Below are 22,985 nucleotides of genomic sequence, written 5' to 3'. Positions count from 1 at the left end.
CGCCTTCGGACTTTTTTTTTTTTTAAACTTTTTGCAGGTTACGGTTCCTTAAAATGGTTCCTGGAAAAACTTTCTGTGCTGTAATTAAAAAAAAAAAAAAAAAAAAAAAAAAAACGCATTGCAATAAGAATAAAATAAAATAGAAAGAAAAAAAAATTAGGAGAACAAATAAAATAAAGATATAGAATAAAAGAAAACGTTTTGAATTAAAAAAAATAAAAATAAAAGTAAATACCAGGTTTTGGTGGAGGTTTCTGTTCCCGTCATTCATCCCGGTTGGTTTTTTTTCTGCTCCCAGTCTGCAGGCGCCTCCTCCGAGCGTCCATTCGGGCATCAGCGTCCTGGAGGCCCAGGAGGCCTTGACCCGGCACCAGAAGCCGGGCTCTCGACTGGAAGGAGCTCCCCCGGCCTACAGCGAGGTGATCGGGCACTACTACCACCCGGCGTCCCTCAGCGCCGCCCACAACAATCGGACGCTGTCGTCCTCGCCGTCCTCGCTCATACAGGGTCTCCTCCGACCGCCGCCTCAGCAGCAGGGAAGCGTGGACAACAGGAACGCCAGAAACGCCAAGGAGAAATCCGGGAAGCCTCAGCAGGTGTGACGGTACGGCTTCCCTCTTTCCTAAAACAAAACAAAAACCCCCGGGGACGAGGAAACACGGATTAAAGACGGGACCGCATCGACGGTAAAAAAAAATACAAATACAAATAAAATCCACTCCGATTGGTCGACCAGCCGGCCGACGTCGGTTTCACCGTCCGGGTTGAGAAGCAGCTCGCTTCTTCTGGGAAGAAAAAAAACACAAAAACACCCACCAACCCGCACACATCACTCCTGCAGAGCACAGACAGACCCGGGACAGCATCCGGTACTTCCTGTTTCCACGGCTTCCTACTTCCTGTTTGAGGAGCGACTTCAGATGAACCGATGATGATGATGATGATGATGTCAGAGAAGAGGAGCCGAAGGAAACTCCTCCTCCTCCTCCTCCTCCTCCTCCTCCCCCTCGTCTGTCAGACTGATCCGCGTCGTCTCTACTCGTTATAAATATTTACTTGTTCCGTTTGTTTGCGTAGAACTTTTTTTTAATTTGTCTTTTACGAGAGAAAATTCCTGTCTGGGCGGCGAAAAAGGCGAAACGTTGCAATCTTCTTGGTCCTTCCAGGTTTTAATTTAGTTTCTGTAGTGATAATCCCCCCCCCCCCCCACCCACACACCTCCCACCTCCTCCCACCTCCTCGACTCCTCAGTCCAACGTTGGCGGCGACTCCTGCAGGAGGCTTTAGCACGTTAGCATATTTCCAGAGAGAGTTTCGATCTCAGTCGGTTTTTATCTCCTGAATTATCTCTCCAGGTTGTAGCACGGCGCGAAAACGTCCTCAAGCTGAAGAAAAAACAAACAAAAAAAGTTCTGCCTTAAAGCCGACCAACCGATGCAGGAGTCGCTTTTTTTTTTTTTTAGTTTATTTTTTAACTTTTTATGTTTTCTGAAGAAGGTTTGCACAAAGTTTGAGACTGTTCACCGCAGAAAAACAAAAAAGAAATCTGCGATACGATCGATACGAGAGAGACTAGAGAAAGTATAAGGGGTATTTTTCTAAACTTGATGGATTCCTATTTGACGTTTTTTTTTTTTTTTTTTTTCCTGTTTTATTTTGTTGTCTAGTTTTAGAAAAAAAAAAAAAAAAAAAAAGGAAAGAAAGAAACATCAGTAATCCGTTGGGGTGCCAACTTTCACATTTTTTTTTTTTGCAGCGTACATGTGGGCATGTATATACGTTACAAATGGAGTATATATATACACATGCGTGCAAGCCGAGAGCGAAAAGCACGAATTTAGAGTTATTTATATAATTGCTGAAAAGAATTGCACTATTTTTTAGTATGCGCAGATGGAACGTTTTTGGAGAGACTTTTATTTTGAAGGAGCTCTGTCTATTGAGGCGTCGGGACGGAGAACGAAGTGAAATCGCGGTGGATTACCGGAGGGGGGTGGGGGTGGGGGTGGGAGGATGAAGGGGGGAGGGTGGGAGGATGAGGGGGGGGGGGTCGGACCAGCGCGGTTGCACAGCAGATCGTATCGGGAAACGTTTACGGGGAGAGATTCTGACTTTGGTCCAACGGACTCGGAACAACCGTTACCGTACCATTGATTTTTTTTTTTTTTTTTTTTTTTTGGTCAATAAAAAATAAAAAAAAAAAAAAATCTGGTTTATGCAAATTTCCGAGTCCCGCGAGCCGATAGCGAGTCAGCGTCCCACCTGTGGGCCCAATCAGAAACTCATACCTCTCTCTCATCCTATTGGCCGAATCGTCAGCCAATCTCAAAGCTGGCTGTCACTACCTCGACCAAACAAGCCGAGCACATACGAGTTTGTTGATCAGACAACAAACGTCTGAACTAATCAAGGCGATGTGTGATGTAACAATAGACGCAAGTAGAAGACGTAAGTAGAATAGACTGTAGAAAGAATTCGCTTTTAAATCCTGCTGTGTTATTTTATTTGAATGCTAGATTTTGTTGTTGTTGTTGTTGTTGTTTATTGGGAGGCGGAGGGGGGTAGGGGTGAGGGGGGGGGGTGAGGAAGAGAGAGAACAATGCAGAAGCAGAGACACCCCGAACGTCCCCCGACTCGCCCCCCCCTCGTAGTGCGTTTCTCAGGAAGGAAGCCAGTCGCCCAACAGGCCCTGAACGCCTCGTACGATAGGACTGTGCACCGCGCTGGTCTCACGCCAACCGTTTGAAGGCCGGACAGTTTTCTTTAAAAGTTGCTTCCCTCCCACTTCCTGCCTTTTTCTTTTTCCAGCACAAAAATCCCCCTCTGGCGAGTCTCCGTCTGTCTTTTGAAGGCATCTCCGAGCACTTTACCGCACCAGGAAAGAGACAACAATCGTCTAGTCAGCCAGCGTCGGCCTCGATTCACCCGCCACACGAAATTAAAAAAAATTAAAAATAAACTTTGGGTAGAACTGGTTTTTTTTTTTTTTTTAGAATAAATTGTCCAAACTTTAAGAGCTGCACTTTTAAAAGATGCAAAGAGTTGCGCTCCAAAGCGTCAAACATCTTTTCTAATGGAAAACCAAAAACGCGAGTTTTCCTTGTGAATTTTCTACGAAACTTTTCTATATTTCACGAAAAAGAAGCCAAATGTTTCCGAACAAAGTTAAAATAATAATAATAAAAAATTAAAAAAAATAAAAAACCAATAAAATCAGGAACTGCTTTATAAAATAACACATAAAAGATTATCGTGAATTTGTCGTTAACCTTTGACAAGTTTTCTGCAGCGGAAAAAGTATTTGCGTTTAAATATCCAGCTCCGGTCGACGTGTCAAAGTTTTGGAACGAAACTCTTTGAGCCTTGAATGCAACACGAGACGGGTTCGTCGCAAACTCGACACGTCGAAGTGTTGAAAAGTGACACGAGTGTCGGCAGCATCTCGTCTCGTGTCGTCTCTTATTTAAGAGTGTAGAAATAAAACCGCATTTATTTTAGCGAAGTAGAAGAATTATGCAAATGCAGTAGATTAAAAAAAAAAAGAAAGAAAAGAAAATGGTGATCAACTTTTTTAACTTGGTGGTTCGCCCTTTATCCAGATAAAAACCAGCGCCCTCGAGTGTCTAGTTTTTATGCAACAGCGTTTAAGTGCCGAGGAACGCAAATCCCTCGTGAACTTTGGAAAGTTCCTTTAAAACCACTTAACTACCAAGTTTTTGAAGTATTTTCTGAATCCTTGAATATTTTTCTAACAATCGTGATAAAGAAAATAAAAATAATAACGTTAGCTGCGTAATAAAAATGATCTTTTAACTGGTTTCCCATTTCAATCAAAGACGGTAACCAGGCTAGAAATATTTCTGTTTTGTTCTTTATTTACGCCGTCGGATATTTACGAAACGCTTTTCACTCGATCGCAACGATAAAACCTGAAACTTCTGCGATTCAAAAAGAGACAAAAAAAAACCAAACGGATAATCAAAAGTCGCGTTTCGCAGCGGGTATGAAAGAAAGGCTGGACGGGCATCAGGGTACAAACAAATATATTCGCGGTGATAATTTTACCTAGAGAGAGAAAATAAATAAAAATAAAGGCGCTGGCTGACGACACAAAATAAAGACAGGAGGAGGAGTCACATTTTAACGGCTTTTTGTTTTTATTTTTCTAACCTTTACATTTTCTAATTTCTAATTTCATTTTCTGTGTTAAAGTTGTCGTTTAAAAAAATCCACATAAACATCTTCACGTGTGAAGCCGATCTTTTCTTGTGTGCAGTTAATGTACGCCGTCCCGTCCTGGGAAAGACCTCCAGCTGTCTAGACAAAAACTAAACACACACGGTGCAGACTAAACAAACTCACCGAAGAACCGCACACACACACACACACACACACACACACACACACACACACACACACACACACACACACACACACACACACACACACACACACACACACACACACACACACACACACACACACGTTTTCATTCATCCAGTTCATTTTTTTTTTTTTTTTTTTCCTATTGTGGACCACACAAGAGAATTACCACATTTCTCACACACCTGGGTCGCCTCCTCCTCCTCCTCCTCCTGCTGCTCCTCTTCCTCTTCCTCCCTCTTCCTGTCTGAACAAGCTCTTCCTGTTCACTAGAGATGCCTCCCCTTCCCCCCCCTCCCCTCCCCCCCCACCGTCCAATGACAGAGCTCCTTTCAGACCCGGGCCCTCCCGCTGCCATTGGCCGGCTGTCTTTCGGTCTCCGTGGAAACGTTCGTTCGTTTATTATTGTTGCTATGTCGTACAAGTGTGCCTGCCTGCGCTGAGACGGGCGAAATGTGAGTGGCTTAGTTTGGGCTGTCAATCATCCCGGGCCACCGCTGTCTCAGCTGATGATGATGATGATGATGATGATTGGATGATGGTGATGAGATTGATGATGATGAAGATAGATGTTTTTGATAGTGATGCCGCAAAGATCGTTGCAATACACCTACTATTTGCCTTTTTGATAATATTAGTCCTATTTTAACGTAGTGTGCTAAATGTACGTTGTTTTTTTTTGTTTTTCTATTGTTGTCGTTGTTGTTGTTGCTTATTCACTTGAGAACAAAAAGAAAAAGTGATTTCACTTCAATCCGTTGATCACACCACAACTTTTTCTTTTTTTCCCATTTGTAAACGTTGAGAGTGTGAAACTACGTACGCACAAAACGCTGCAAGATCACCGGGCAGGACGTGTAAATACGAAGAAAAAAAAATCGTACTTCTGCTTTTTTAAGTGCCCTTTTTAGAGTTCGCTTGTCTGAAGAGCAAAAACCTTCCGATTTGTCGGAATTGCATTTTTTTTTTTTTTTTATTTTTTGCGTGAACATAACCCGAGAGCAGCGCCTCTTCGAGCTAGCAAAATTTACACGAAGCACTAATTTACATTTCGTTTTGAGCGCGTTATCCTCACGCACTTATAAGTTCAAGTAAAAATTCGTAAACATGAAATCCCGTTTTTGTCGGCTAACCGTCGCGTCTCCTCGCTCCGGCCCAGCGTCTACTCGTGTGCCTTCTGGTGTCCGGCGTGAACGGAGACTTTACGCTTAACGCCGATAGCACTGTTGCCTTTTTACGCGTAAAACCTCGGACAGCACGAAATATAAAATCGTACGTGGCCGTGACGTTTTGGAAGCCCGGTCGCAAGCGGGAAAAAGGGAATCAAAATATTTAATTGGGGAAATTATAAAAATGTTTTTTGCGGTTCTCAAAAACTTTCATCTGCTGTGGAAAGATCGTGAAATACGATGGAAAGCTCTGGAACTGCGACCTGAGTTGACCTCCAGGGGGCAGCCTTTCCAACTCAGACTTAATTAAAACCACCAACACATTTTGTTTTTTGTTTTTTTCTGTTATGATTTCATCTTTTCATCCATTTTCTTTTCTTCCAGGTGAAACTGGGCTTCCAAAATTTACAAAAAAACGCGACGCTGAATTTGTCGGGACTTTATCGCAGATTGGTACCTGCGCTGCGTCCCGGGGATGTCGGAGAAACGCTGAAAACGTCCGAATTTCACTCCACTGAAATTCGTAGCGCAGAATGTCCTTGAACGCATCACGTTACCGGAGCGCTTAAAAAAAATAAAATAAATAAAAATAGCTGCTGTCGGAGAAACGTAAAAAGTCGCGGTTTTTAGTTTTCCCTCCGACATTTAACGGGACGCAACGTTAGCTTCTACGTCGAAATCGTCTGTCCGCGCGAGATTCAAGACATTTCCAAAGAAATAATCATCGTTAAAACAAGTCGCACCTGAACTTGGAACTTTTTCAGATCTTTGGGAAAACTTTTTTCTTTTTTTTTGCAACGCCTTTTTCCAGTTTCTGTCGATCACCTGCAGATGCGAATTTTAAGTACGCAAAAAGAAGAACACAAAAGTAGAAAAAACAAAAAAATTCATAAAAAATTTGTTGTCGGATTCCTCGTATCGTTGACGGTAAACCGGAAAAAGACGAAGTGTAAAGAAAACCGTTTTCCCTCCTTTTTGTTCTAGTTTTTTCCTCCATCCTGCAGCGTAGCGCCTCCTCTCCACAACGTTGAAGAAAACGTAAACAGAAAAACACTCTTTTGGTTGCAGTATGTTATGTGTGCGTATTTTTTTTTAATTTTTTTTTTTTAATTTTAAAGCCTCTGTATCTTACGGGACAGCGCCGGCGCCCCGACGCTTGTCCGCCACGGTGACTATTGTAGAAGTCTTCCACCTCGTCGTTGAGTTTTTATCCCGCTAGCATGTAAAAAAAAAAAAAAAAAAAAACAAAAAAAAAAGTGGGACTTGTACAATAGGTCGTGTTCGTTCGGGTCGAGTTTCCTACGCACGGCTCAGAAGACGCTGCGATCGTTGTAGGAACCCTGATCTGTTCTCGTAGAAAAAAAACAAAACAAAACAAACAAAAAAAAAAACGTCGGGTTTCCCTTCGTTGGAATTCAGCGCCGCGCTCGTTAAACTCGTCCGCTCGAAGCGCAGCGGAGAAAGATAACGAACGCGGAGCTGAAAGAAAAAGTTCAGGGTTTAACCTCCAGTCTGTTCTCTGTTACAGCATGGTTCACACTTATATAGAGGCCTACTTATTCTCAATGATAATATCTTGCTTATTTGTGTATTAATTTATATTGGATGGTCTACATGTTGCCGGGTTTGTTACGTTGTTATTTCTTTTCTTCTCTGTTACGAACAGAAGACAGAAGTTTTCTCGTTGTTGTCACTGAACACGGTATGAATCGGACACATTTCAGTTAGCCTTCAATTTAAAAAACGAATAAAAAAGTTTTATAAATACGTCTGCGTTATTCCTCTGGTTATTTGTGGGATCAAGACGAGGGGAGGTTGTGTTTTCGGTTTTGTTTGTTTTGTTTGTCCGCAGGTTGGAAAGGGTGAAACGTTGGTCAACGGAAAACTTGTTTCAGTTTAGGATCTGAATCACACAAATTATTATTTCACTTTAATTGAACCTTGCAAGATGGGGAATTTGGCCCACTACATGTTATACGTCTTAAAATCCAGTAGAGGGCAGCAAAGTTCAAAAGTGACCAAAAATAAATAAAAAATAGGCCATTCCAGAAATGACTTCAAATCACAATCCATGAGTTAAAAAAAAAAAATCCTTAAATTTGTCCCCCAAATTAACGTACATCCTCTCTAAATTGGCAATTTCACAACCATATTTCATCCGTTGAAATAAGAACTTTGAATTTCACTAATTTGTTAAAAAAAAGGGAAGTCTGCAAGAAAAAAAATATATAATCAATTTGATAAAGTTTATTTAGGTTTCTGCTTTTGCAGAGACCGTCATTAAAATGTGATCAATTGATTACACGTTCAATTTCAGCCATATTTTTTAGATTAAAAAAAAAAAGGTTTAAAAATGTGCAATATATTATGAATTCTTTTTTTATGTACTACGTCTTGATAAAAGTAAATTCAACAAACTTCATGAAGAATCTTTTTTAATTTTCTATTTAAAAATGTTCAACATTTTTTTGTAAATAAAATTATTTAAAAAAAATCAACACAACAGTAACATGCTGATACACTGATGCTTCACTATTAATAATTTGATAATGTCATATATAATAATTTTTCAGTTAGAGGGACCAAACCACTACTTTTTAATACTTGAACTACATTTTGCTGCTAACGCTGAAGCATTTTTTTACTTCATGCTAAACTTTTATTTGTAATGTATTTCTACATTACTGTGTACTTTTACTTACGTCTTCCACATTCATGCTGTAAATATCCTCGAAATTCGAAAATTGATGCACGTAGGAGCCAAGTACATTGCTGGAATAAACATGATTTATATTGTTATTCGCTGGGTGTCCACTGGGTGTCGCTGTAGGAACATATTAGACCTCATGTTTACAGGTAGGGAGGTCGCTGATGTTTATCAGGTGTTTGATCCCAGAAGGACAAAAAGATTTTTAAAACTGCCGTGGCGCAAAAGTTTGGAAGTTGTTTGTTGATTTATCAGCTGGAAACTGGACGTTTTCATGAACTGTGGAAACACCAAGAAAGGATTTTCATTTTTGCAACGGAAGTTAAAAAACTAAAAAAACCTGCAGCTTGTACACACGTGGTCATTTTAATGATGCACGGTCGGTATTAAGGGACTTAATGTGCTTAAAGGCAGGATAGATGCATAGATTTATGTTGTTTAATCAGATATTTGCATTAAAATCAATAACATTATTACACTGCTTGTTGAGTATTTAGTAGTTAAAATTATTATTATTATCATTAATATTACTGATTTTATTTTCATATGCAGAGTTTAAGGTACCAATGTTTTCTTTACATGTGAAATTGATGAACCATGTGTACTCATGGTCAACCAGCAGGTGGCGCACTTATATTTGTTTTAAACTGGATCTGTGTTCACATCCACCACATGCAGGGAGAGTAAAAGCCTCCTGAGTGAGGTGTTTTACTTTAGTAAAATAAAATGCTAATACTGATGTACAAATACTCCTCTACTAGTAAAAGTACAGCATTCAAAAACACATGTAAAAGTATGCATCGGCTGTATTTACTTAAAAGTTAAAGTACACACTGCAGAATATTTCTCTGCAGTATTTTTCTATTATGTTTGATGTCAACAAGCTCATCGAATTTTCAGTTTTGTGAAAAGGCTTTTTTTTTTTTTTTATTTACCAGTGAATCTTGGAGGGTTTTTAAATAGTTTGTTTATCTTCAGAAAACAGTGAAAACATAAGTTTATTTTGTTTTCACCGAAGCACACAAACTGGGAACACAATCCCGGCTTCGACCTCCCATCCAGAGCTCAGTCATATCTCCAATGATATAATCCTCCTGTCTAAAATGAGCGCCGTACAAAAGCTACTTGAAAAGTTTAAGTCTCATAAAACATCTAAAAAAACTTGCATTATGTTTTTAAAGTAATCATTTCCAAGAAATAAGTACACATTAACTGAAAATTTCAAACTTGGTCTTGTTTGGACTGAATTAAGACTTTTCTTGTACAAAGCTTAATTACTCGGATTAAAAATGAAGTGAGAATTGGATTTGGTTCGAAAGTCTTGAGATTTGATTTGGATTTGAGCCACTTCTGGTCTTTGGCCTGGAAAACGTGAGACTTGAGATCTGCCAGACTTGAAAATGCGTTTGTTTAGAATAACCTCACAATAAACCTGGATTTTGAAACTTTGATGTGCTGACATATTATTGAAGACATGATTTGAATGATTTCAACTTTAAATTTAAAGTTTTAAGTTGATGTGACAAAATGAGTCTTGACCTAAATTCACTTGGAATAAATACAACCTAATTTGGACTTTGGGCTTTTTTTGGGGGAAATTGATCAAAAATTTAATTTGACTCGTGTGAAGTGACGTAACTTTATTAAAGCCCTTATTTTTGCCCCTTTCTGGAATAACTTTAAAAAATTTGGGTCGAGACTTGAGAGGACAAAATTGGTCTAAACTTATCTAGTGCGACTTGAGATTTTAAACTCGTCTGAAGTTAACCTTCACGGACTCGTCGAAGGACTTAAAACACCTGATTCAGACTCGAGTCTTGACTTGGTATTTATACATCGTGCATGTCTTGATTTACTTTAAATTTGATGTGACAGAGTTGAAACTTAACTTGGAATGACTTCGAAAAAAATAGGTCTTAGATTTGTCAGTGACGACCCTAACGTTCAGCGTGTGTCAGCGAACCGATCGATGACGGACTGATTCCCAGCCAAGATGGATCTGAGCCAGTTATCGAGCAGATTCCAGTGACTCAACGTCCTTTAAACTGCGATGTTCTTCCTGCCAAGTTCGTACGTCGGCGCTCACCTCATACTGCCGGGTTAATGAACCGGTCGTTCCCCGGTCTCGCTGCTATCTAACCGCGTCTTGCCACACAGTTGGCCATCCGCCTGCTGAACAAACACTTTTCTGTTTCGTGGCTCACTTGGCAGCGAGAAATTAAACGGTTGAATTATTCACTGATAAGGTGATGAAAAAAATGTAGATCGCTGATTGAAACTCATTCTTTATTCTTTTATTGCTTCCCTATTAAAAACATAATTACATTAATTAGTATTTTCTGTCACAGGTGTGCCAAAACTCAGTTTGACCACGTAAAGACACAATGACTGGACAACCCAATATTAGAGGAACTTCATATTTGTGGATTTTGACATTTGAGCATATCGGAGATTATTTTTGAGTAGTTTTGAAACACATTTCAGTTGTAAACTTTATATAAAGGACGTTTCAAAATGGTTAAATGTTTATGTTACTGTCTGTGAAATGTTTTAGCGGCAATTCCCTTGATCAGGCTAAAACAACGACGAACATGATCTTAACATAGTGGCTAACGCTATCTTGTTTCAGCAATTTAGAGAAAAGCTCTTAAAATAAAGTTGGTAGACACGTAGCGCATCGTGTCTGCTCACGTCTTCGCGGCAGAAATCAACCACAGAAGTCACGAATGAATATCTCAGAAAGACGGTTTCAAGGAAAGAAGCGGCGGGAAGGACGGAAAAGACGCGAAAGTTTTATTTCTCAGAAGCAACAATTAGAGAAAATTGGACAAGGAAGAAGGAACAAAACGTTAACTTTAGAGTTGCATTTACTGTACGTTACGACATCGGTGAATACTGGATTAAAAGCCAGCTGTTGAGGCCTAAACTGGATGTTTCAGTGGTGTGTGGACTCTTCTGGCAGCGACGCGGTTGTTCTGCTGCATCACCGGGAATTACCTTGTCGGCAAAGATCGGTCGCCGCCCGGAGCTGGACGACGTTGCTGCTGACGTCCCGTTTAGAGGTTGAGCGTCCCGACCGGAGCCGCGGTGATGTCACCGAGTCAGATGTGTAGAGTTCCCTTGGCAAGAACACAGAGCTGATAAGCCTCCTCGCCTTTGATGCCGCCGACCGTCAGCCTTTCGTTACACAACTTCACATTGACCTCCCTCTTTTAGTCCCTCTGGCTCGGTTCCTTTTTTTACGTGTACAGTTTTGATTTCGTATTTTTTAATATAAAACGCGAAATCGTAGGATTTAACTAAAGCCAAACCTTTCGTCTTTTATAAGCCTGTTTGAATTAATTTTTTTAGAAGATAGGGAACCGTTATCGTTGTAGACTTTGGGTTAATTGTGTAACTATTGAAGCAGCTTTAACCAATCAGAATGCGCCAAAACTATCCGGAAGTCAACCATCGCTGCAACTATATTTGAAAAAAAAAAATTAAATCAAATTCGTGGCCTTTTATGGTGAGCTTTAACCATTGACACTGGTCGCTGATTGGTCCTGACTGGTAAACGTAAACTGTGTGCAATAATCTGGTGGAACCAACTGCGCTGTTTGGATTTGTGATGTCACAAATTCATGCTCATGTCCATCGCCATAACGCTCCACCGTCTCAACATTTTACTCCGAAGAAATCACAGAGCATTGCGTCACGGAGCCAGCAAGCTGCAAGACCAACGGAAACCTTGTTGTTAGCAATGAGTGTACGTCGCTCAGAAAAGAGTCGACCAATCGGAAGAGAAGGTCGCGCCTTAAAGGTACAGGCACACAACACCCTGCTCTTGGTAGAGCTCCAGAGACAATGTGAATGAATGAGGTGTAAAATTATTTAGAGATGAATCTTGGATATCAAGACTGCAAAGTATACACGGTCAAAATGTAAGATATGGGACCTTTAATATTTAGCAGACACATCATCAAAGTTTCATTGTATTTAATGCATGTAACATTTTTATAAACCATAATTTTGTTTTGGTAAATGTGCCCTGTATGTAATCAAAGAAAAGCCATAAAACCATAGAAAAAGATAATGAATGAATGAAGATAATGGATAAGCCGCAACACTTAAAACACCTTTATAGATGAACAAATAACCTGCACCATTTAAAAACTTAGATAAGAGCTGAGCACAAAAACAAGTAAGGTAATTATTTCCTCAGATAAGGCATCTGAAAAACAAGAACACGATGGTGCTCGTTGAGCAGAAAACAAGGCGTAAATGATTGTCTCGAAGACGAACAACAATTTCTCACAACGAATCGGAAAAACAATCCGCAACATGCAACGGACGGGACGTTCAGTCCGCAATACGGTCCATCTGTAGACATACAGCAGAACGTAGCGACGAGGATTGACTTCAGTGGACTTCATTTCCCATAATTCCTGCAATATGATTTTTTTTTTAGCATTATATGCAATTAAACTGCAGTTGGACTAAATGCAATTGTCTTCACGCTTAATGAATGAAGTTTCTTTCAATAAGCTCTACTTTGGGAAAAATGCAATATTACTAGCTATGAATGGCAAAGCAAAAACTGCATTGATTTCTAATCATTTTTCACGTCAGTAACCTGGTTTTAATGTCAAAGGTTTCATACGTGGTTCTGTCAGAGTTCGTTTCCTGTTAAAAGGGAGTTTTTCCTTCCCTCTGTTGGAGGTTTTTCTCCCTTAAAGAGCAGTTTATCCCTCCTAGATTTCGTGGGAATTGTTGAATTGTTGGGTTTCTCTGTATAATGCTGTAAAGCTCTGCTGTAATGACTTTAATGTGTTAAGTGCCATGAAATAACACGTGTTGTTTCAACAAATCCCTGCAAAATCCGTCTCACCGGTTACGAATCGTTACGAGTTAAATTAACATCAGAGGTCCTAATTTGACCTGGAAACACTTCAATGTTGTGTTCTTGGAGACCTTTAGCTTAAAAAAAACAACATGGTGCATGGTATATAAGCACACAGGATTTAGATCATAGATAGCGTCAAAAACAAGTTAGTGATGATTAACTTGCGTCACCGTCATTATTTACATGTCTTACACAACAGCTGCAGTGAAGCATGGGACGAAAACATGTGGCCGCACGCAGCCACTGTCCAGGTGAAGGATCCAACAACTCAGGTTTTGTGTTCAGTGTACACACGATGTGTTTTTGTATCTTGCAACTTACATAATATGTCTTTCAAGGAAAAGCTGAACTTATATTGTTCGTGATGTTAAATGGCACAAAACAGGAGTTTGGATATAGTGGAAACAGCGTTAGAAATACCAGCTATCAACACAAAAGTTTGGTTTATTAGGATTTCAGCTTTTATATTAGAATACGTAAGAAATCCTTAATTTCCTAAATCCTAATTATTTTTTTTTAAGTCCCAGGAGACTTTTCTGTTTTTGTCCTTTCTGTATTTGAGTTGTCTCAGAGAAAAGTCTTAGGCTAAACTTTAAAAAAGATTATTTACGGGGCCACATTAGGTCCCTTGATACCGACCGTGCACCATAAGAGAGAAAAATGCGACGTTTTTATTTATTAATTTAGTTAAAAAAAAAAAAAAAGGCAGCAGATTTTTAGGTATTAACACTTTTTTTGTGGTATATACTTATAACTTTCTCAGAGATTTCATGATGCTTTATGAACTAATATTGTATCGTTATTGTTATTATTTGCAGTCGTAGTAGTATTTAAACATTTTTTTTAAATATATTTCAACACTATGTATAGCACATTGAATTGTACAACATTGTTTGCAATCCAGATGATTTTTATTGTCAGTTCGTGTGTTTTTACTAACAAACTTGGTTGTTGATTGCAGTATGAGAAATTTGCTCTCAATCTGTCTTTTATGCTTGTATTAAAAACAAGACTATATCCTTGAAAAATGGAACAGAATCACCGTTAAGTTTAAATAGTTTAATTGTTGTCTCCCTTCTTCAGGAGCTGAAGATCTCAACAAAACAGATTCGAACACAGTATAAAAATATATTAAGGCAAACAAATAACCACATGAACTGAAAACATACATTTCCTCTTAGACCCTAAAAGGGTCACAAAACACGAGCTGAGCTAACCGGGACTCTTCGTGTATTATATAGATTTACATGGCAGTGACAACGTGATGTGCATTCGTAATAAGTTATCATTAAATATGAGATTTCAGACATACAGAAGGACAAAACATTGGAACCATGGTTTAAAAAATAGTTGTGCTAAAACAGCATACGGATGGATGGATGGAAATTAAATATTTCCTATTGGATTCAGCAGTCTTGACTGGTTTGCATATGTTTGATGAGCACCGTGAGGAACATGATTCATCTCGACATTCCTGGTAGAAAAGTTGCAAGGCTCTACCTCAAAGAAATGTCCGTAAGTAATAAAGAGATATTCTAGAAATGTAATGTCATGAAATGTCATGAAATGAAATGTCATGAAATGTCTGTGCTAGAATTTCAACACAGTTTCAGAAAAACATTTCTAATCTAAAAACAACAAAAATTACGAACACGTCTGGTCAGAATTGCATGAACCTTCCTCTCTCTCACTTCTTTCCTTTTCTACATCTGCTCCACCCTCTGCTGCAGGAGCTCCAGCTGCCGGGCCACCTCGCTGGGCAGGTCGTCGTTCACCTGCGTGGTGAAGTACTTCCTCACGTCGTCCACCTCCCTCAGCCAGAAGTCCCGATCCAGAGAGAACAGCTCGTCCAGGTCCACGTGCCCCTTGAGGCCCTGCAGGTTGAGGGAGTCGCGGCAGGGCAGGTAGCCCACGGCCGAGGGCATGGCGCCGGCCTCGCCGTTCAGCCGCCTGAACATCCAGTCCAGGACGCGGATGTTGTCGCCAAAACCGGGCCAGAGGAAGCCGGCGGTGGGGCTCTTGCGGAACCAGTTGACGTGGAAGATCTTGGGCAGCTTGGCGCCGGGGCGGTCAGCCATGCTCAGCCAGTGCGAGAGATACTGCCCGAAGTTGTAGCCGAAGAACGGGCGCATGGCGAAGGGGTCATTCATGATTACCTTGCCTGAATAAGAGAATCAGTCAGAGAGAGAAGGGGTAAGTATGTTTTAAGTTAACTTCTGTGACAATAAATAAATAATAGAGAATAAAAATCTGAGAAATTCAGACAAAGAAAATTATTTTGGTTGTCAGGGCAAAGAAACCCATTGTCCAGAAAAACAGTAGGTACTGACCCTCGTGTTCAGCAGCAGCGGTGGCCTCTGACCTCATGGCCGCTCCAACAAACACCCCGTGCTGCCAGCTGAAGGCTTCGTACACCAGGGGAACGCCTGAAAGGAAACAGAGTGATTAGGTCAACCGTTATCTGATTGTTTTACTGATACGTGGTGGCACCTTGTTTTCTCTCTCTTACTCAATCCCAGTCCGCAGTGTCTCCGTTCGAGTCTCTAATTCTACCAGTGATTTGGTTCCCAGAGTTTTTGCCTCCCGTTTTTTCTTACCTTCTGGTCTGCGGCCGCCGAAAATGATGGCCTCGATGGGGACTCCCTCCGGGGATTCCCACAGCGGGTCGATGATGGGGCACTGGTCGGCCGGAGTGCAGAAACGAGAGTTGGGATGAGCACTGGGTTCGCCTAGAACAAGGGAAAGACAAGAGGAACATTTTACTCCGAAGAACGTCTGATAATAGTTAATACAGTACATCTTTTCTTGCTGTGAGCCGATGTAAGTTTCCCAAAGGTTTCCAGCTACACCATTTCTAATTTCCTTTCTCGGTAAGCTGTTAAATATACTCGAAAAAAAGAAAGCTTCTTACCGTCCTCCGAGCTCCAGGGCTTGTTATTCCAGGATGTGACGGTCACTCCCTCGGGCAGAACCCGGTCCATTCCCTCCCAGTACACGGCGCCGTCGCTGGTTTCTGCAACGTTGGTGAAGATGGTGTTCTTGACGATGGTCGCCATGGCGTTGGGATTGGTTTTGGCCGAGGTGCCGGGCGCGACGCCGAAAAAGCCATTCTCAGGGTTGATGGCACGCAGGTTGCCTGGAAACGGGGGAAAAGGAGAGGAAAACAGATTTGAAAAAATTATCAAAGTCTCCTGTCACCTTCGCTTTATCGTCCATTTGACGACCTTTAGAAAAGTCTTCCCTCTCTTACCTTGGCTATCAAACTTCATCCAGGCGATGTCGTCTCCTACGCACTCGACCTTCCAGCCGGGCAGCGTGGGGCACAGCATGGCCAGGTTTGTTTTCCCACAGGCGCTGGGGAAGGCTCCCGCCATGTACTTCTTCTTCCCGGCAGGGTTGGTGACGCCCAGGATCTGAACACGACATTATTGGTTCGGTAAGAACGGACAGGTTGTTGTAGGAGGTTCCTACAATGAGGTTTTTTTTTTCAATCGAGTAGGGGAACGAATCCACTAATTATGTTTTTTTCTTTCCGTTCCTTACCAGCATATGCTCAGCCAGCCAGCCCTCCTCCTTGGCGATGCGTGATGCGATGCGCAGGGCGAAGCACTTCTTTCCCAGCAGGGAGTTTCCTCCGTAACCGCTGCCAAAGGAGACGATCTGTCTGCAGTCTGGGATGTGGGCGACCAACGTCTGCTCGGGGTTGCACGGCCAGTTATTCACCAGCGGCTCTGAGAGAGAAATCAGCGCATTGTTTAATTCAGATCCGTGGACAGTTATAACTGATTGTAAGGACCAGTAGTTGCAGTAGGAGATGGTAGAAGTAGTTAACCACCTCAAGTGCTGAAGAAACGTATCACAACAGTAGCATTATGTCATTTTATTCGTGATCGTGTTTCTCCTGCAGTTTCAGACCGCTGCCGAGTAAATTTGAAGGAAAACGACTTGGAAGTTTTCGACGTACTTTTGAGCGGCAGAGGACAGCCGACGGAGTGAAGACAGCGGACGAACTCGCCGGTCCCCAGAGCCGACAGCACGGCTTTCCCCATGCGGGTCATCACCCTCATACTGGCCACCACGTAGGGAGAGTCGGTGAGCTCCACTCCGATCTTAGAGAGAGGGGAACCGACCGGACCCATGCTGTAGGGGATCACGTACATGGTACGACCTGCAGACGGAGACAGAAAGTTAAAGATATATTCACATTTTTTTGGTTACTAAGAAATATCCAGTTTCTTCTCTGTAAAAACTAGCTGCTTTTTCATTTTAGTATCCATATGTTTTCACTGTGGCTAAATTGCGTCTCGGGTCCGTGCTACCTTTCATGCAGCCGGGGAACCGCTGAGTCATGGCTTTGTCGAACTCTTCCGGGGACATCCAGCGGCCCAGCTGGCTGACTCCGCCTTCCAGCGGCGTGGGCACCGTGTTCTTCTGGTCCTGGGTAACGATCACCGTCTTGCTCTCTACGCGGGCCACGTCCCTCGGGTCGGTCCGGGCCAACCAGCTGCAGGAAAGGAGGAAGGAGAAAGTGGAGGTAGGAAGTGAAAGAAGAAGAAGAGAGTAAGGAGACATTAGAGGCTTCTTTTGTATTCAAATTTAATGGCATTTTAGATCAAAGTGGAGCTACAAGTTCAACGTCTATCCGCCCCAGAAATCGTCCTGCAGGATGAACGTACGGTAAATTTGCCCGAGAGCTGCGAGTAAACACATTCGGCAGACCGACAGAAAAATCTGGACTTACTGGTTTGTCAGAATGTCGACCTTTTCCTCGTATGTTGTGTATTTAAACAGCTGCTGACGACTGGCTGATGCACCAGTGTCATCAGCAACAACACCTCTGGGCAATCTGCTGATCTCACTGAATTACAGCGTTCTTGGAGGCAAAAGCTGGTACTCAAAAGTTATTTCAGGCATTTTTTGGGGCCCATAAAAAACGAAAAAAGGAGCCTTCAAATTTGAAAAAAATTCCCATTTCTAACCTGCTTCTGCACAAACGACATTAAAATCCACCTCGACCGTCCAACCAACCTACCAGTTCTCATATTTGTCGAGCTTCTTGATCATCCCCTGCTCCTCCAGCTGTGTCAGGACGGCCCGGTTCTCCTCGTCGGAGCCATCGCAGATGTGGATGGAGTCGGGCTGGCACAGGGCGGCGTTGGCCTCCACAAACTCCCTGACGGCCGGGCTGAGGGCGCTGAGGTCGCCCTGCAGGACCCGGGGAACGTTCTGGTTCTGGGACTGGACCTGGGGAGGCATGGCGGAGGAGTCCGGAGAAAGAGAGAGAGAGAGAGGTAGGAAAAGACGAGAGGAGGTCTGGAGGAAAAGAAGGAAATGGTTGAGAGAAGGAGCATAAAACGGGCGATGAGCAAAAGTAAGAAGATGGAGGTTTAAAAAAGTGGAGCGAAAGTGGAAGACCGGCCAAGAAAGACGACAAGAGAATCAAAGAGAGAGGAGGGGGGACAAGAGGAAAAGGGAATAACAATCTGTTTTGCGCATATATTTCCTCCAAATGCATCGAAAGTTCTAAATGTGTTCTTCAGTTGCGTCTTTTTAGGCTTTCGTGATTCGCAGCACTGCGTCGAGCCTCCTGATGCAACAGCATCCCTGTCTTAACTCTGCAGGTAACTTCCTCACATTACACACAAGATAAGAATAAAGAAAGGAGCGTCAGGTTTACCTTGAGCCGTTTGTTTTGGAGTCGTCTCTTTGTTGCCTGTTTTTCAGGAGAATTTTGCAGACCTGTTTTTTGCCGTCTCGGTGAGTCGTATCTGCCGTGGAGAAGGTTTGCTCTTTTTATACCCCGGGATGTCCCACATGGGAGGAGGAAGAGGAGGAAGTGTGTGAGGGAGGCCTGTCCTCTTGGTTAGTTGCCTGAACTTGTTGTTCAGAAGAAAAGCCGACAGCGTGTTACGGGACGCCGCCGGTGAATGATTGAGCAACGGGAGGACGTCATGCCGTCCCTCTCCGCGTAACCGGTTCCTGCTGCCGCCAGCTGACCTCTGGAAGCTCAGATCTCAGAGAGAGAGAGACAGACAGCCTGTCCCACTGCCTGTCTGTCTGTCTGTCTGCCTGTCTGTCTCTCTGGAACACTTCTGAAGGGAAAACCCGGGGCGATGACATCTGGCTGAATGTGTACTTGATTTTGCCAGCTGAACCAGTTTCAAGCGAATAGATTTAAAAAAAAATTTTTTTTGTGGAAGTTAATCGTTTGCAGCCTGGGTAAAGTCACAGCTGCAGTAATACGTCAAGATTTTAAGAAATTAAACTAATCTTACGTAATCATGTTTTTTTTTTTAATGTATTTTGAGAGCATTTGCATGTTTTTTTAACAAGTTTTAAGCAAAATCAAAGCAAAATTCTTTTATTTTTCTTGCATTTTGTTCTGATTTAAACTCTCATATTGTCTTTTTCATCCTCTTTTCTTGTGTTGCAACTTCTTGCAGCCGTCGCTGTTGGACTTTGATGCACATTAAATGTAAAGTTCAGGGTTCAAACGTCACAGGCCGGCGTGTGACGTGGGTTGCGCCTCGGCCGGCCGCCTTCTCATTGGCCGGCGGACGGGGGCTCACCCTTCTGAGGTCAAAGGTCAGCCGCATGCATGCATGTGTGTGTGTGCGGCATTATTAGTGGACGTAAAGGGGAGTAGCAGTGGTTACAGCAGCTGGAGTTGCAGTCGCTGCTGCAGGAGTACAGTTGGAATTGAAGGGCTGCTTTTAGCGTAGATATCCTCTCTAAATATAACGTGGTATTAAAGGTTTGCGAGCAGTTTTTATGTCTGTCGGTGTTTTCAGTGAACATCTTTCCCTGGAGTCTGACTAAATTCCCGAAGAAGACACGTCACATAACACGAGCGTTTTAACAATCGTCTCAATTGTGCAACACCCGGTCAGCCGTCATAAACCGGAGACACTCGGAGGATCTTTAACCTGCTTCAGTGACATCAGGATGTTACTGCAACGGTGGTAGATGGTGACATAAGTACAATAATGGTAGTAAGTGAGTTTTTGTTCGTCTAATTGTTAAGCTGGAGTCCCGCGGAGGACAATAAAGAATCGCCAGAATACGGGTTCATTTACGAGTTTTTCCCAAATCTTTAGACCCGATTTTGTTGTCTTTGTCCGCAAAATGGAGCTGCTAACGTTTCTGTAGTTAAATCTAAAAGTTAAATGTCTGTCGCGTGAAGATATTTAGCGGCTAAACAGCACAATATTCCCGGAGCTGGTGGAGACCAAAGCAGAGCTCAAACAGAGCGAATGCTGGACTTCTGCTCATCAGGCAAAATTAAACGCGACTCCCAACGGGATGATAATGTTTCCGCGTGTCTGTTGATCGTAAACGAGACACTTTTTGAAACCGTGTTCAACCTACCAGCTTTATAAGATTATACCGGCCGAGAAAAATCACTTAACGCTGATTTGACGTGAACATAAGACAAACAAACGTTTCTGATAAGGACTCTTTGGATTAAGCATTTAAAACCGCCAATTCATGATTTTTTTTTTTTTTTGGGAGGCTACGTGAGCACAGTGGAAACACGTCACATGACACACCACCTTTTGATAAGGCGAGCTTGTTACGGTATCACATAGGGCTTATTTACACATTCAGCGGTTAATGAGAAACCTTATCATCCCCGTTGAGTTGTGTTTCCGACATTCACCGTCTTTTTAACTCTCCACCGACTCCGAATAAAAAATAGCGGCTGAATGTTCCGCCATATTTTCCCGCATCACCGCTGAGCGTGTCTATCTGAGGTCGAGTGCAAATGGGCTTTTGAAGCTTTTTTTTCTGAAAACAAAAACAAAAAAACAATCTTAGAGCAGTGAAAGTGAAGCGAAAGTTTATTTTTTTTGAGCTGAAACGTGAAGCAGCGGAGCCGGAGGCCTCTAGTGGCACTCGGTGGTATTGCAGCTTAAGGCACTTCAGCATAGGACTCATTTTTCAGACCATAAACCTGAGGCACCTTGTTTTTCCACAAACAAAACGTAACACTGAAACAGCATCCTCTAGTGGACTGGCGGGTGTATTACAAACATTAGCGTAATACCAGGTTTCTCAAAACAAAGTCAGATACGGTATCTTCTCACAGCTGAAAAAAAGATACAGAGTTCAACATGAAACGTATTTTTTGGTAAACAAAGAATTAGTGAAAAATGTCTTTAAATTTTGGGTTACGAACGCAGATTTAATATGAAGTAGGACTTTGAACTGTGATCACAAAAATCTTTCATTTCCATTTTCCGCGCGTCAGAGCAGCTCGGTACGTTTACGAGCTTCGTGGGATGAAAGCACTGACAGCGCAGCGCTGGCTTGAACAACTTTCATCAATGGCAACTTGCTCAACAGCTGATAAAAGTATTGTGTTTTTGTGTGTCTTAGCAGTACAGCGTTCATTTTCCACCTAGTTTTACTTAACTGGCTTGTAACATCGGAGCTACAAATTCATATTCGTTGGTGTTTCCAACTGAACATGAAAAATCAGTAAGAAAAATAACGGAAATGATTTTTTTTTTTCGTCGCGTTCAGCCACCGCCTGCATGACCTGGTTGAACAAAATGTTTTTTAGTTGATTATGACATCCTCTGTTATGGGTTATGTGTAACACACATGAGTGTCAAACATAAACCGGGTTAGATATTTAGTCTCCGGTATTTTCCTGTCGGTTGTTGCTTTTTTGGGTTTTGCAGCTACCGGGCTCCAATAAAGAGATTTTACATATTATACATTTATTAAATCGAACGCTTACATATTCTACAAAAACTGACGTTTGAATCAATCCCTGATTTGTGTGCATTTATTTTTTTCTACATACAAAGCCTGTATATTATAGTCTAGTATTGCTGTGCTAAAATATAGCCTCTTTTTTCATACTAATAAGATGAAAAAAGCCCATTAGTTTTAAGATGTATGTGCTTTAACTCATAGAATGAGTGTATTGAGGTGCACAGTCAGCGGAGATAACTTGTATTGCCTTATTTTTTTTATGGTTGGAGGAAGGAAGAGTTTGACCAGTTATATCTGTAAAGGGAGAAGGTTCAGATAAGAGGATGGGTGTACGAGCTGCAGACAGATAATTAACTAAAACAAATAAAATGCAGTACATACATAGTAAATATATATGAGTCTTGGAGCAACAGCAGAAACTACAAAGGGCTTTAGACCGAAACGAACACCATTTGAACACCTATTTTAAAACACTAATGGATCAATTAAATATTATAAAATACTGAAATAACAAGCAAAAAACAACTCCAATAATCAGACACGGTGGCAGTTTAAATTTGGTTTAAAATCTGGAAATCACTGTACAAACAGTGGAAAAAAAAAAAATATCATAGTTACCATGTATTTAAATACGGATCCAGTTAGCAAACAGATGGAGGGCTCAGAAACAAACAGGTGAGCACCAATGTTTGAAAGACCCACACTGACCCCTGGTGGACTAAAACGGTGTTGCACATTTAAGAGAATCTGCAGTCTCATTCATTAATAATGTACCAACAGAGGAGTGGATAGTTTATTGAAAGTGGGGCTCATGAAATATGCAAGTATAACAATTCCTTTAAGAATATGTTCCATCATAACTAATTGTACAACGGTTGGGGGAAACTGTTTGTAACTTTAGAATACAAGAAAGCTTCTTGTAAAACTATTAAAAATCACAGAAGTTATTTCTTGGTGAAGACCTGTTCAGATCTCTGTGTAGTTCAAAAAGAAGAATGAGGAAGCGATCGTCTCTGACTTTTGCATCCTCCTTGGTTTCACATGACCTGTTTGGTTACTGTGAGAAGTTGAAATGGTTTCATTTTAAGGAGCTGAACTTTTTGAACTTGTTCATAAA

General features: G+C 41.7%; 2 protein-coding genes across 4 annotated transcripts in view; one reads left to right on the top strand and one right to left on the bottom strand.

Moving 5' to 3' along the window:
- The window catches only part of pmepa1 (prostate transmembrane protein, androgen induced 1), a 38,402-nt gene extending 36,414 nt beyond the window's left edge, over positions 1-1,988 (top strand). For all 3 annotated transcript variants that reach the window (XM_069712650.1, XM_069712648.1, XM_069712649.1), the window contains exon 5: positions 299-1,988. In XM_069712650.1, the coding sequence (XP_069568751.1) occupies positions 299-602 (304 nt within the window). In that variant the 3' untranslated portion in view covers positions 603-1,988. The remainder of the gene's footprint in view (positions 1-298) is intronic.
- A 12,732-nt stretch (positions 1,989-14,720) lies between these two features.
- On the bottom strand, positions 14,721-18,845 carry pck1 (phosphoenolpyruvate carboxykinase 1 (soluble)). The gene is made up of 10 exons (XM_069712665.1): positions 18,822-18,845; positions 18,177-18,457; positions 17,464-17,648; positions 17,109-17,312; positions 16,688-16,875; positions 16,395-16,557; positions 16,056-16,280; positions 15,742-15,873; positions 15,475-15,570; positions 14,721-15,305 (listed from the first exon to the last, which is right to left on the bottom strand). Exons 2-10 carry the CDS (start codon positions 18,398-18,400, stop codon positions 14,848-14,850), a joined length of 1,875 nt encoding a protein of 624 aa, XP_069568766.1. The 5' UTR covers positions 18,401-18,457; positions 18,822-18,845; the 3' UTR covers positions 14,721-14,847.
- Positions 18,846-22,985: the final 4,140 nt, after the last annotated feature.

This window comes from Brachyistius frenatus, unplaced genomic scaffold, assembly GCF_029030835.1.
Source record: "Brachyistius frenatus isolate BFR_SWC_R1_liver_20210118 unplaced genomic scaffold, ASM2903083v1 Contig_111, whole genome shotgun sequence".
Taxonomy (NCBI): Eukaryota; Metazoa; Chordata; class Actinopteri; family Embiotocidae; genus Brachyistius; species Brachyistius frenatus.
Note: the sequence above shows the minus strand (reverse complement) of the source record. Positions and strands in the feature narration are given on the sequence as shown.

What these genes read in the sequence shown, in the direction of transcription:
- pck1 (XM_069712665.1), bottom strand. Translation starts at nt 18,400, where the DNA reads ATGCCTCCCCAGGTCCAGTCCCAGAACCAGAACGTTCCCCGGGTCCTG. An exon ending in GTTCCCCGGCTGCATGAAAG is followed by an intron (nt 17,313 to 17,463) that starts GTAGCACGGACC and finishes CTCCGTCTGCAG; the next exon opens with GTCGTACCATGTACGTGATC. An exon ending in CTGTCCTCTGCCGCTCAAAA is followed by an intron (nt 16,876 to 17,108) that starts GTACGTCGAAAA and finishes TTTCTCTCTCAG; the next exon opens with AGCCGCTGGTGAATAACTGG.